At 33.8% G+C, this 15,306-nt stretch overlaps 1 protein-coding gene across 1 annotated transcript in view; it reads left to right on the plus strand.

Annotated features, from left to right (window-relative positions):
* The window catches only part of WDR17 (WD repeat domain 17), a 65,215-nt gene that overhangs the window by 25,307 nt on the left and 24,602 nt on the right, over window positions 1-15,306 (plus strand). Inside the window, exons 4-12 of the mRNA XM_055795957.1 lie at window positions 1,620-1,850; window positions 6,102-6,353; window positions 7,084-7,206; window positions 7,536-7,723; window positions 8,993-9,161; window positions 11,208-11,299; window positions 12,396-12,478; window positions 13,403-13,489; window positions 14,222-14,386. Coding sequence (XP_055651932.1) covers window positions 1,620-1,850; window positions 6,102-6,353; window positions 7,084-7,206; window positions 7,536-7,723; window positions 8,993-9,161; window positions 11,208-11,299; window positions 12,396-12,478; window positions 13,403-13,489; window positions 14,222-14,386 — 1,390 coding nt within the window. The remainder of the gene's footprint in view (window positions 1-1,619; window positions 1,851-6,101; window positions 6,354-7,083; window positions 7,207-7,535; window positions 7,724-8,992; window positions 9,162-11,207; window positions 11,300-12,395; window positions 12,479-13,402; window positions 13,490-14,221; window positions 14,387-15,306) is intronic.

Here is a 15,306-nt window from a genome sequence, read left to right on the forward strand (position 1 = left end):
GGTTTTTGGCACTTCATTTTAGAAAATAGTGATAGTGTGTTTGAGTTAATTGCTCTGAACCATCTGGTAACTGGTAAAGAAAGAGGTTATTCTTTTTGTTAAAGTACTTGACCAATTCAGGAATTTACTTTGCCATTGAGTTCTTGTTGAGCAAGAAAAAGAAACATTTTTTTCCATCACTGTATAAAAGGATAAATAATTTTTAAGCTTTGTGTGTTTTTGTGATAACTTTGTGGAAGTGAAAGCTAGTAAAATGTAGCTTTCAACAGAATCAAGTATAAATTAGCAGTCAATTTGAAAATAATTTTTTCTTTAAATACCCTAATGCTTGTCTACCTTCATATTCTCTCAGAACTTGAAACTTCTGATTTGGAGATTGTAATAGAAGTTTAGGGGGTTAGAAGTCTGTGTCTGTCACCTTTCCCTGCCCCACTATGATTCATTCCCTTTGGTCAAAACCAGCGCCTGTATTTCTGTTCTTACAGTCAGTCTCTCTTCAGTGTCCTTGACTCCTACATTTGCATTCTTGGAAAATAGGTAAACCCATGAACAGTCAGTATCTCAGGATCTTCTAAGATGTTTTGGGATCCCCTACTCTGTTCTTTCCAGAGTACTAAAGATACATCTGAAAATCCTGTACATCTTGCATATCCTGCAAAAGGAATAAGTAGGAAAAATCCCACACTAATTTGATCAATTCTAAAAGGAATGTTGTATCAGTTAACGCATTAATCTAAAAACTGTTGCTTTTTTCCCCAATACGTTGCTTGTTTAAAAAAAAACCTACTTCTGGCAATGACTAAATGTGAAAGAAATGTTATTATTTTAAACTTTTTAAAACCTAATTTACTTTTAGGTTAGTATGTTTAAACCTCCTATCAATGCTGCTTTTACTCTCTTTGACACTGCCATATTAAAGTGTCTAAATACAAACAGGTTTGAATTTTCAGCTTGTGTCATAACATTTATTCCTTCAAATGCACATTAAGTTATGAGGATAATGAGGGTTGGAGACGTTAAGGCCAAAATCCTTAAACTGTAATGCCTACAGTTAGATGTTAGGCAACTGAATTAAAACCGTCAAATATCCAGAAGAAAGCTATCAGGAGTTCCCTTTGATTATAGAACTAGCTTTCCAGTTTTGTCACAAATATCTGCCTATGTTATATTTATCTCTAAATTAAATTTTACTGTGTTTTGCAAAAAGAGACATTTTAAAGTTTTCAATATTTTACCAGCTTACTAGCAAATAGCTTATAATAAAATAAAATGATGAATGGAATGGTGAACGACTCAAACTATTGTTTACAGGATCAGGCTTATCATCTTTCATATGTGTGATTGTCTTTGGCACTAATTAAGTATAGGTAACATAAAATACGGTCCATCAAAATAGCATTAAAATAATTTGGGAAATAATCCTACTTCCTGCCTATGGATATGTGTAGTTTACTTTTACACTGTAAGATATTCAGACAGTTGTCTACATTTCAGTCTAATCGTTTTTATGTATAATAATTATTTCTACAGCTTTTCAAGACAAATGCTGATACTGGGTCAAGCAGTAATACACTGAATTTCATATCTTCGTTCTCATAAGGTTTACCTGTATGTTTCAGGAATTCCTGCGTCACTTAGCTGGTGCTGGAACGCAGATGATGCAGTTGCATTTGTGTCCCACAGAGGTCCGTTGTACATTTGGACTATCTCAGGACCTGACAGCGGGGTAACTGTACATAGAGAGGCACATAGTTTCTTGTCAGACATCAGTCTGTTTAGATGGCATCCAAAGAAGAAAGGAAAAGTAGTATTTGGACATACTGATGGAAGCCTGTCTATTTTTCAGCCAGGTAAAAACTGTCAGGGTAAAGTATTTATTTTTATATATGTATATCTCTTTTTCTCAGTATATGTGTGTAATTTGCACTTTTTTTCTTTAGGTTTTAAAATGTATTTACATATATAAAACTTCTTCTTAGTTCATACTATTTCTGCTCCTTCCATATCACAAAAATATGTTTTCTTAGATAGCGCAGAGCATTTTCTTTGTATCATCTCCCTTTTGTGACCAAGATAACATTGCAATTCTCGATGAGTACAATAAACTGGATTTTTTAGGGAATGGTAACAACCATGATCATCTACTGAACTGTATTTCCCAGCAGGTTTGTTCTTCTGCATAGTGATTTGAATCTTTTGCTTAGTCTTTTGCTTTTCTTGCATTTGTTCTGGAGTTCTCTGCTTCATATTCCAGAGTATTCTGTACTTTTGTAGGTAGAATCTCATGTCACGTTTCATATTACCTTCATGATTCTGTTCTGTTAAAGACTATATGGGAAAATACCAATCTCTTTTTGTCTGAAATCCACCAAGCACATTTGTGAGTACTTCATAAATAGTCTCATGAAGGTGTCTTGTTCATAAGCTCATTTGAAGCTGAAATTTATCTCGCTTTCATAGGTTTCTGCAAAGACAGATAGCTGTATTAGGTGGACTGTTTTGATGTCTTTTTTTTCCTGGTGGATACTTTTTCCTCCACTAAAAACTGATTTTGAACTTTGTGAGGAAAAAATGTTCTTTAAGTTATGTGTTAATTTTACATAGCGTTTCACTCCAACAGCCATGCAAAATTTAATTTCCTTCATTTCACTTTACTAAGTTGTCACTCCGCATGCCACAGAGAACATATTTCTTTGCTTCTATATTCAGTATATATTCATTATATATACATTATATATTATATTATATAATATTATGTTATATATTGAATATTATTTATTCAGTAGTGCTGACTAAATTAGTATAGGCATTGGGAAAAGGAAAATAATTTTAATATGATAACCTCTAAATATATATCAAACTGAGACTTGTCATGGAGCTTGTCTAGGATGATTTTAATATTAAAATAAAAATAATTGGAAAAGGATTTAAAATGTCAAAATTATGTTCTGAAAATGCAAACATAATATTGGCTAAAAAACCTAGCAGCAGTGGCAGTTTTGTACGTACCACAACTCTAGTTGCTATGAAAAATCTTTTATTGAAAATTATCCATTACTGCTGGGGAAAAACCTACATGCATTGGCTTGAAATTGAGTTTAGATTATTACAGAAATTTTGCGTGTCTCTGTATAGTTTTCATTATTACTGTAATATTATATATATTCATTGAGATAATTTTAAAGTAAAAATAAATGAACCATTACATTTGTTTGCTGTTCTTAACATCTTTAAGATTTTTGGTTTCAAACAGAGTTGTTGTTGAAGGTTAATACACAGTTGGGTGAAAATTTTTGACAGAATTCTTTCGCTGAAAATCCTGGATTTAAGTAGTGCGGTTTACTTCTACTTAATAAATCTGTTAGAATTGAGAAGGAAACATTGCAGTTTGGCTTTCAAAAATGAGCTTTCAAGTTTTTATTTTTAAAATGTTTAGAATTCCACTTTCTCAAAATTATTCAAGAAAAATAGTACACTTTCTGTTGGACCATATTAAGTGTTTTCTAAACCTGAACACACTTATTTTAAAGAAATGGATGTAAAAACCTTCTTAGTCAAATAAGATTCTCATTGGATTTTTATGTAACAAAAGTATCACTGATCTGCAGAGGTCTACTTGCAAAGTAATTGTCAGAACTGAGTAGCAAATTCGACTGTGTGGGATAAATTAGTATAACCAATTCAGACGCATTCAGGAATTACTTCTAGGTGAAATAACATAGAGCTGCCATTCAAAGCCCAGACTTGTATGCAATAAGAAATCTGAATAATTTAATACAAAGGATTATATTCTTGTAATTAAGACAATGACATTGGAGCAATCATGGTGACTTGGAAATACTGCAGACCAATATTAGTTTTCTTTTGACTTGCCTTCTTTACACTGTTAAAAGGGATTTGTTTAGATAAAAACATCAATGTGTTTTAGAATAGATCACAAATATTTTGGTGAACGGATAAATTCATTACAGTATGTTTCAAAATCAGGTAATCTTGAAAAATAGATTGTATCACTATAACAAAATATAAGTACCATTACTGTGGTTACACTTTCATAAATTAATTTAATATGGCTTAAAAATCAGATACAATAGAAAATGTAGGCTTATCCAAGCTATTTTATCAATTGCGGGTTTCTAGTTTGCAATTTATAGTCAAAGTTCATCTGACTTTTGTTATTGGTAGCTTTTTAAAATTAACAATACATAGAAGAAAGTGGTATTAATAGGATTAATATAGGTTCTCCATTTAAGAAAAAAAGGAACACACACAAAGAATTAGTACTTTTAAATAAGGAATAGAAAGCTAATATTTTGCTTCAAGATTGAACTTCAGGCCTCATCTACCTCATGTCAGAATGTGCAGAATGACTTGTTATCGGACCAGAGCTTAGTTTGTGAAATCAACTAAGTAAATTAACAAGTCAAATCAATTAAAAATAAATAAATCCTATTCCTTACTTCTGAAAGTTTCAGTCCTTGTGTAGGATATCTTACAAAACCTACAGATCATTAGAGAATGTGAACATCCATAAGTTCCTGTTAATTGCGTGAAAGTTCAGTGTGATTGACTCCTTGAAAGCTCTAGTCTTTCTATTGAAATGTGGGTCACTGCTGCATAATTAGCAGAGTACACAACTACTTTTTTCACTATGTTATCTACTTAGGTTTTTCTCTCCTGGCTGTATTTTCTTTTTATTAACTCCAGACTATCCATTAATGTAACAGAACATTTAGTGTGAAGAAAAAAATATGCAAGGATCTAAGATCAGTAATCTGTTTTTAAAGAAATACAGAGCAGTCATATAGCGCCAAATGTTCTGTACTAGTTTACCTTTCGTTTGTTCTCAAAATATGCACAGCTTACTTAAACGACCTGTGACTCAGTTGCATGATTCAGTGCTGATTTCTTCTTTTAATGGAAAAAAAATATAAATTAACAGTTAGGGTTTCCATGACCTTGGCTTCTGGACATTTTTGTGAAGTATGGGTATAACTGAATAGCCTCAATATCCGTACTCTCACACCAGCTGATTGTGCTTTCTTGGGACTGAAGGGTTTGAACATAACTGGCCTTCATCACTTGAGGACTTAATGCCTTTAGTTCTTGTAAAGCTAACCAAAAAATGAAAACTCTGCTTTGTTGTCAGTACTTGGTTTTCATATGAATGTTGATTTTCATTCAACAAAAAAATTGAACTGATTTGTAAGCCGGGGACATTGTTAAAGAAAGTGAGAATCCTGAAGTTTTTGTTCTACATCAATCATTAAGTAATATAGGTAGGTCTTGGCATTTATCATAATATGACAAATTAATTGTATACTTCATTATCAAAATTGAACATTAGATTAGAAACTGAATAATGGAAGATGTCAATTCCTTATTTCTAGAAAAGAGGTAGAAAATCAGTTTGTTTTTTTAATAAAGGAATTACAACTTCAAAAATACAGATCTGTGTATTTTTGCCAGCTCTCCGTAAAAGCAAGAAGTGGGAAATAAACCTGATGTTAAAAATTTTGGTTCTTGATAATATGGATCATCAAGTGAAATATGTTTTCTGTTGTGGAGGTGTTAAATTAGACATTTAATGGCCTATTTTGGCTTCAAAATCTATGAACGCTTCATAATTACGTACATTTTGAGAAAGAAAAAAAAAAAAAGGAAATTTTTTGTGAAAGCTTTTTTGACTGCCACAATTATTTCTTGTTCACACTGCCTTTATTTTGCCTGTATTTGCGGTGGTATGCAGATTTACTTAACTAATTTGTATTTTAGGCTGTGCTGCAGGCCTTTACTCATGGAAATTGTTAGGGCAATGTATATGATTGAACGTACTTTTCTTTAGTATAAAATCATATTAATAAACGTGTCAGTGGTTTCTATTTTATGCTGTATTAAAAAGAAGGTCAGATCTGATGGAGCCAGAACTACTTTAGGTCAAATATTGCGAAGCCAGCTCCGTTAATTTCACTGGTGCAGCCAGTGGAGCAGGCTACTAAACAGGTATTTCAGGGAGAGATAAAAATTATGTTTGCAAACCTTGTAACTATTGAAAGGAGATACTTCATTTTGAGATAATCTGTTTTTTTGTGCCCTTAAAGGCTCTAAAAATCAGAAACACGTCTTAAGACCAGAGTCTCTTGAAGGAACAGATGAAGAAGATCCAGTCACAGCGCTGGAGTGGGACCCTTTGTCAACAGACTACCTTCTTGTTGCTAATTTACATAATGGTATCCGACTAGTTGATTCTGAATCGTTGTCCTGTATCACAAATTTTAATTTTCCCAGTGCAGCAGCATCTGTTCAGTGTTTAGCCTGGGTTTCTAGCGCACCTGGAATGTTTGTAACTGGAGGTAAGCCTTTTATTTCCTGTTATACCAAGGTAATAAGAACAGGGCTGAGTCTTCAAACTTCAGACTTTGTTTGATCTTTCTGTTTCTTAACATTTCTACAAATAAAAGCATACGTGCATTGTACCAAAAAAAATATATTACATAAAGCTGCAGAAAAGAACAGGAAAACTGCTACACTGAGCAGTTTTTACTTATTTTGTATTTATTCATACATAAACAAGTGATTTTAAACTATTTTTTAATACTCAATATTTTCCTCATGCACACTTTAGGAACAAGTTTAAGAGTTACTTTGGGAACAGGAAGAAAAATGCATTGTCCTAGTGGATGTCACTTCTTGATCCCCCCCACTTTTTCTCTATTTTCAGAATGATTTAAGAAAAAAATAAAAAAATCTATTTCCTGCCACTTTTCTACACAATAGATGTTATTGCTCAGGTTGAACTAATGAGGAAAGTGAGACTGTATGAATGTTTTATACTGAGAGATATTCCATAGAATTCATCTACTGAAGTTTAAAAAATGGTTATTAATTATTGTTGTTAATAGCCATATTACCGTGGAGAGAATGGTGCCTCCTTATAAAATTCTTCTTGGAATTTTAAGCTTAATTCATTGTTGTATTTTTGCATAAAACAGTCCTTAAACTGCATACCTCTGTGTACAGTAAAAAGAGGATAATAAATAATAAAAACCCTCCATCTTTTTATATTTTGTTTTTAAACCTCAGATTCTCAGGTTGGTGTGTTACGTATTTGGAATGTTTCACGTACAACACCTATAGATAACTTTAAATTGAAGAAAACTGGTTTCCATGGTTTGCATGTGCTCAGTTCTCCCCCAAAGAAAAAGTGTAAGTGTAATTTTGATTGTTATACATTGCAATGGCTGCAAGTTGAAGAAAATCTTTTTTGTGAATTTTGTTATATACAAATTGATCTCTGTAATTGTGTTGGCTCTGTAGTTCTGAATTAAAATACCCTCTTGTGCCAGTGGACTAGACAAATGTGTAAAGCATCAAGCACTTGATAAGGTCTTTCTTTAGTGGGCCAGGCTTCATACAGGAATTCATTTCTTTTTGGGTTTAATCTTATTGGAATATAAAGCATTTTACTCTTAATAATTGTTCCTTATTATTAAATGGGAAAAATCTATTTATATCTTTTGCTTTATTTTGTTAAGCATGTTCATCACAGTATCCTACTAAAAATCACCATACATCCTCAACAAGTGAGGCTGTTCCTCCTCCAACTTTAACCCAAAACCAAGCATTTTCTCTTCCTCCTGGTCACGCTGTGTGTTGCTTCATGGATGGTGGAGTGGGGCTTTACGACATGGGAGCCAAAAAGTGGGATTTCCTTAGAGATTTGGTATGTTTCATCTCTGTTTTAGGAATGAGGGTTTATTTTGGCTTATACATTTTCTTCTAACAGCAGAAAAATGAGGATGAAGCCTTTGCAGAACTGTAAAACAGTTTGTCATTAATAAGAGTCTAAATTTCTAGGAAACAATTACTTTTCTGGAGTTGAAAGCAATTCTTTATTGCAAAAGACTGAATTCTGTTGGAAGTATCCTGGCAGTTAGTTTTCATCCAGAAGAAGATTTAAGGGCTGTTTTGTGTGGGGTTTTTTAACTGAAATATGAATTTGATGGCCTTCTCAGAAATTTTATCTGGAAAGTTTTCTATAATCCAGAATAAAAATTCCAATCACATCAGAGAGAAAAATATATGCAACTCAGATGGTGAGGTCCATCGGTTTAAAATGACAAGGACTGAATTATTAAATCTTCTTTGAAGCAGAAATTGAAATGGGGTTTATCACACATTAAGTGAGCCTATTCTTCACTGGGCTTTTGGTTATTCTGCGGAATTTTTCTCTTTTCCTCTTTCCCTGTTCCCTTTTCATTGAAAAACTTGAATAATTTTCAGCTGTACTCCCATACATGTTTGAATAGAGTCTGCTGGTTGGTGTTTTTCCATTTTTAATGGTGTTGGTCCTGTAAAGCAACTGAGGCTTAAAAAAAATTTTTATATATATTATATGTTTCTCATGTGTGTGTCAAGTTAAATTCTACAAATACATGTCTTAGAAAGCAAACAATTGACATATAAAATTTTGAATGGATTGAAGTTTAAACTGCAGTAGGGCGTAGACTGTATTTAGAAACAGGTCGATGGAATACTAGAATGAAATACTAGAAAACTTGTAGCACATGATCAACTTACAGAGCTTTATTTTTTCCATCAGGTACTTTTTACCTAAAGGGCAAAATTATTTCTGTTCTAAAAAATGAATTTTTCTTGCTTGTTTTTTTAGCTTAATCTTTTTTAGTTCTACTTTTTAGCAACTCTGTTCCAAGGGAAAATGCTAACAAGTCCCTGGCATTGCATCACCTTGTTGTTTTAGGGCAAAATTTTTCTCTCTTTAATAATGATCTATGAAAGGGAGGAGTGTTATAGTCCAAGCCATTATATACCTTTTAATTATGACTGATGAGCTATAACATACAGGGGTTTTTGGAACTCATAATTGACATGACAGTTTATAATACAATGTATTTTAGAGTTTGATCTGGAGTTGGACTTCTGAAAAAAATCAAATGTAATAAAAACGGATTAAATATTTGTTTCATTTAAGGGACATGTTGAGACCATCTTTGATTGCAAATTCAAACCTGATAACCCTGATCTTCTTGCTACAGCTTCATTTGATGGCACAATAAAAGTTTGGGACATAAATACTTTAACAGCAGTTTACACATCTCCTGGTAATGAGGGGGTTATTTATTCCCTTTCTTGGGCTCCAGGTAAGATTATTTTGCTTTAGGTTTAAGTATTCTTTGTATTAGCCTTGACTAGCAGGATTTGTGTTATGAAATTTATTAGTTTTAGATAGAAGGGTATCTTATATGGTTTGAACATAACAAGTATTATTTGTGAAACCTGTAGAATTCAATGTTTCAGACCTTGTTGAGGCTTACCGTTATGAGAAGTGATCTCGGTATTTCATACTGAGTCAGAGTGGAGGGAGGAAAATCTCCAGAACCTTTCTAGCATTACATTACGCAGATGATGAAAGGTTTTCTTCGCATGGGAAGCAGCTAATTAAAGGCATTCACATTCTGTTTTGTGCTGAAAAAGTGGAACATAGGTGTTTACTACTTTCTCTTCCTTCTTTGTGTAGGATTCTAATCACTGAAGAGCTCTGCTTTTGCTTTATTAGAATAGGGATCCTTTTTCTGCAAAGCAGCTACTTGTTCTTAGAGAAGTCACCGAAGTCAATGGGAAATCTTTAAACTGTTCTGCAACCCAGTTAGTTGAACTTGGGAGTACGTTTATGTTACTGATGTCAGTATTGATAATACTGATGTCAGTATTGATAAGTAGGCTTTCTTGTGTTTTAATTCTTTGGACAGCAGATGCATTCTTTTTTTTTTTTTTTTTTTTTTTTTTTTAATCTAAATAATTCAGCTCACTGCCTTTCTCTCCTGTGCTTTTAAACTCTAAGAAATTATAGCTGACAGGAAAAAAATACTGTGATGGGAATCTTAATGTAGTCTGCGTATGTAAAATGAATTTGCACTTTTTTCATTTCAGAGACTGTCTTGCACCTTATTCCTCTTCACAGATAATTTGTCTTGCAATATGAAAATGATGGCAATATAAAATATGGTGTTTTCCTTTGTGTTACTTTGTTTTGGAATTGAAATTCAGTTTGTACTAGTATCTCACATTAAGAGAATAGTTTGTTCCTGGGAGGGGGATGGTGGTGGTCCCTTTCAAGTCTTTTATTCTGATCTTATATTTTTAAAAAGTAAATTTAAGCTAATAGGCAGCTTGTGCTTCATCTTCAGTTCCTTGCCAACCTGTCAAAGAGTTCCTGTCCATCCCAGGCAGAACTTATCCTGCTTCTTTCACATTCCTTACTCCTAGAGATTTCCTCCCCACCTTGTACTTTATTCGTAATATATAATCCAGTGCATGCCACCATTTGTATTTGGTCTCACAAGACCTTTGAACATAGTGATTGCTCTTATTTTTTTCTTTTTCTTCTTTTTTTCCCTATCATTCTGCTACCTGAATCTCTTTCTATCTTATGTATGTACCTTTCTAGACTCCTCCTGCATAGATTGCCTTTTTCTCTGAGGTGTGCTGTAAAGTAACAGTCAAAACTTTTATATAAATGTGTCATACAGCGATTTAGGAAAAGTATAGCTGTATTGGGATAGAGAGTCACTGTGGTGAGGAGTGTTCGGTGGCTTTTGGATTAGGCCTGAATTCAGTTTTCAGGTTCTTGCTATAGAGTCATATATTCAGATTTTCCAGCCTGTAGAGTGTGGTTAAAAATTCAGGTACAAGATTAAGAAAACAAGGTACTGTTGTATGTTCTGTTGCATTCTTTCTGATTTGTCTTAATACATAGGTAACTTCAAATGAAAATGCTGTAGTTGCTACAACTTTAAGCTTGAAACATTGAGATTGTATCTCTTTTAGTTCAAGTCATACGCATTATGGACATTATTTTCTTGTCACCTCAACTGCAAGACTTTCAGCAGGCATTGAGATTACTTTTTACAACAATACAGCTTCTTTTTTTTGCCCTTTCCTCAAAACAGGAATGTAGGAAAGCAGGTCTGGCTTTTGTCAAAATTTGTATTTGTGACTTAATATCAAATACTGGCCTTAAACTATGACAGACTTGCGTATGTGCCATTGATGTCTTCTGTTTATATTAAATTTCTTGTATTTCAAGTAGAAACACATTAATCAAACAATATTTATTTATATTTTTTCTGTTTTATATTTTTTGGGTTATATTTATTGTGAGATCTCACAAATATCTTTCTCTAAAGGAGATCTGAACTGCATAGCAGGTGCAACATCCAGAAATGGTGCCTTCATCTGGGATGTCCTAAAAGGCAAAATGATAACCAGATTCAGTGAGGTAAGATGAGATCACTTCTTTTTTTTGTCTATATGAAATGTAAGTTAATCATTCCCTCTAGTGTCAATAAACAAAGATGGGTCAAAGTGCATATGTTTTTAAAAGGTGCTATAATATAAAAATCTATAGGAAAAATTATGTGGGTGCCAGTTTATCTCTGAGGCAGAGGTATTTTTACTTCCTCGGACTGGTTTGTGACATGACAATGATGAAGCACCATATTATCTCCATTATCTTCAAATCGGTCCTGTAGTGATACCCAGCAAAAGCATAGCTGATTCTTTCTTAAACTTGTAAATGTATGTGGCCATACAGACTTCAAACTGGGTGTCAAAATGTAAAATTGTGTTCTGTATTTTGAAATGTAAGGCCCATAAAAGAATTTGAGTCCCTGCAATCTAGACTAATAAAGCTCCATTTTGCAGCACACTGAACAGTGCTGGCAGAAGGAGTTATTTAATACTATGCTGTAGCATTCTATGCTATTTTGTGAATTCTTAGTATATAGCTGTAAGCTTCAGAGTACAGACATAATTAACTGTGGCATCTGCATCAGAGGACAAAGGATGCTCTTTAAGAAGACAGAATTGGGAGGGGTAGGGGGAGGCAGACAACAAATATATGTATGTACATTCAAGAGTTCCTGAGCTCTAGCACTTAGAAGATTGGCACTTATGCTACTAAATGTCTTTTCTCAAACACTCGTTCTGATACGTCTCACTGAAGTTTTCACGTACTGCCGTTATTCATGCCTACTAACTTCATTATTCCAACAAGCAGCTAACCTTTATTCAAGCTTCAGGTTTATATAGTTATGGATTGCTCGATCTTCAGCTTGACCCAGTTTTGTCTCTTGGATCATGGAGAACATGGCAGTTTTACTGTCTCTCTCCTCAGTCCCACTTTTTTTGGGCTTGGATTCTCAAATATCCCAGCTATGTTGGGGACTCATTATAATGTGGTTTTGTACAGTATACTTTACTGGGAGCAAAGGGCTGAAGCCCGTAGGAGAATAAAATAAAAAAATATGAGTCAATAGATGAGAGAAAAAGGGGTGAATTATTTCTTATTGATAGGTATTTTGCATTTTTTGAAGCATGGAAAGAATGGAATCTTCTGCATTGCCTGGAGTCATAAAGATTCCAAAAGAATAGCAACCTGCAGCAGTGATGGATTTTGGTGAGTGTTACTGGAAGAAAAAAAAAAAGCTAAATGTACTTCGCAAGTCAGTAGACTTGGACAGCACTATCGGTGATTAATTTTAAAACTTTTCTTACTGGACAAAATTTGGATTAGAATATAATAATATAATAATCTCCTGTACTTGTTAGGAGATACTTTTCGTGATTTTTAAGAAAAAAATAAAGGAAATGTTTGCAAAAGGAATAGTGTCCAAGACACTGTGATAGTGAAACTGAATATTTATTTTTATTTAGCCAAGAATATTCTTCTAGGTTTTTATCTGTAGATATGGAGGACAGTTTTCAAAAGCTATCCCACTTTTCTTGTCGTCTTTTTTATAAAAAAAAAATTCAGTTTGTTATTTCAAGGACTAGGTATCACTATTTTACAACAATGTAATTGCAATTGTATTATTACAGGAGTATAATGGCTTATTTGTAAACTTGCAAATGCTTATGGAGAACAGTTTTGCATGGATTGTGTTTCAGTACACTTTTAAATCCTCGTTCATTCTTTCATTTGCTACCCATATTATTTTAGCTCAAACATAGTGAGCACAAATTTTAGAAAACAACTTTTATTTTTTTTTTTTTTTAAAGCCCGACAGATCTGTTTGTACCTTAAAGTGATAGCTGCAACATAGATTTTGAGCTATGAGGATCCTTTCAGGGAGGGAGGTACCACAGTGGACATCTTTAGAGCCCCTGTGAAGAAACATGGACTCTGAAGTCCAATGAAATGTTTTGTTGGGTAATACGTAGTTAATCTTGTAGTTGAGAGGCTGCAGGAATAAAGATTTCTCATATTCTTTCTGTATAAGTTTTTGTTATCTGGCTTATTTGCACAGAATCAAACTTGGCTTTGGATAGCCGCCTCAGAATGCTTTTTTTCCTCATAATATTATATTGTAATTGATTTCAGTATTATTCGGACCATTGATGGCAAGGTTCTTCACAAGTACAAACATCCAGCTGCAGTGTTTGGTTGTGACTGGAGTCAAAACAACAAGTAAGTGAAAATTAACCCAAAGAACTGATTACATTTACTATTTAAATTGATTACCAATGGAGTAACACAAAGTTATTTAGAATGTGATAGTTACTGTGATATTAGAGCACTGAAATTGTTTCTGTTCCACAATAAGATATGTCTGTAGCATCTCTGTATTCCCAGCAGTGTATTTCATTGTCCAGCATGATTAACTTCCATAAAAAGATCTTTTAATATTGATGGTGTGTGTGGAATTCTCTGCCTGAATATATAATGGAGGGGGGGGGGGGGGGGGGGGGAAAGAGACATTCAGTAGCAGGAAAGAAGGATTTAGATTGCCTTCCTTTTAATTTAACAAGCTGAAGATACAGCAGGCAACTAAATACACTGTGATATGTGTAGATTTTGCAGATAATCCCTAATAACAACATGAGAACTTTTTGTCAAAAAACAATTACACAGTAATCCAATTTATTAACAGCTGAGTGCTGGGTGCTTGGTCAGTGCTTGCACTGTAGTGCAAATACTGTTCTCTGTTGCAACTAATGGATCTTTATCGGGTTATTTTCTGGTTTAGTATGTTTAATTGGGTTATCAATAGTTACATCATAAAGAGACAAAGGAGAAGCAAAAATAGCTATTTCTTAAAGTTAGTTGCAAAATACACATCATATTTATTTTTAAATTAAAAAAACCCATAAGTACTTTTGATGAGCCCTGTGACTAGAGGATTTTATTTTTCTTTTGCAGAGATATGATAGCTACTGGTTGTGAGGATAAAAATGTTCGTGTTTACTACTTGGCAACCAGCTCTGATCAGCCGCTTAAAGTTTTTACAGGGCATACTGCAAAAGTGTTTCATGTACGGTGGTCACCCCTGAGAGAAGGAATCCTCTGCAGTGGCTCTGATGACGGGTGTGTATTTCTGAACTATTAGAAGACTCACAGCCTCAAGCAGGAACATTAGATAAACTTAAGATCTTTAGTTATACTGGTGCTGGCACCTTTGAAGACTCTGAATAATATAATAATAAACTAAATCTCTGCCTTGTTCAGATTCAGACTGTAGCTTTGCTGTTAGCTTAATATAGTATTTGAACAGCAGGATGATTACCTAAGATTATCACAACTGCTGTAGCAATGCAACTCTCCAAATGCTTTCCCAAGAGTAGAGTCAGTGATTGATACTTGTTATTCCCCCGGAATACTACTAGGAGGACACCACACGCTTACATTATCTCAAAAGATACAAGTGCAAGACCTGCTCTTATTTGATGTCTTTCAAAAGTATAATTAAGTAGAATCTATGAAGATTTTTAGAGTGCAAAGTACTTCTATTTTGTTGGGGTTTATGACCTTTTTTTAGGGAGACAACATCACACTATGGTAAACAGGAGGATGGATTTTTCAGTGATACTCTGCAGGGAAAGTGGCTTAGAATCCTTTTTGTAAAGGATCACAAGTTTCGAGTATTGGCTTCTGTTGCTTTCCCCAATACCATGCACTAGATGTCTATCCTTGCAGCAAAATCTGTTAGTTTGTAGTGTAATGATTCATGAAAGAAATCAACCTGACAATGAACTTACGTTTAAATCCTCTGTTTCACGTGAGCAAGAAGTAGTCAATCCAAAATTCTCTCATAGTATCATGAGATATTCTGATTCAATTACCAGTCATGGCTATGTAATAAGACTTGATTACGGAGGGAAAGGGATCATTGGATAACTTAGTCCCAGGTAACACACAAAGTAAGTGATTTTTTGAGTTGTACTTGGTAACACTCCTGTTCATAATCATACTCAGAACGATTTCAGATGACCTGTGTAGCACCTAGG

The sequence above is a fragment of the Falco peregrinus genome, chromosome 2, assembly GCF_023634155.1.
Source record: "Falco peregrinus isolate bFalPer1 chromosome 2, bFalPer1.pri, whole genome shotgun sequence".
Taxonomy (NCBI): domain Eukaryota; kingdom Metazoa; phylum Chordata; class Aves; order Falconiformes; family Falconidae; genus Falco; species Falco peregrinus.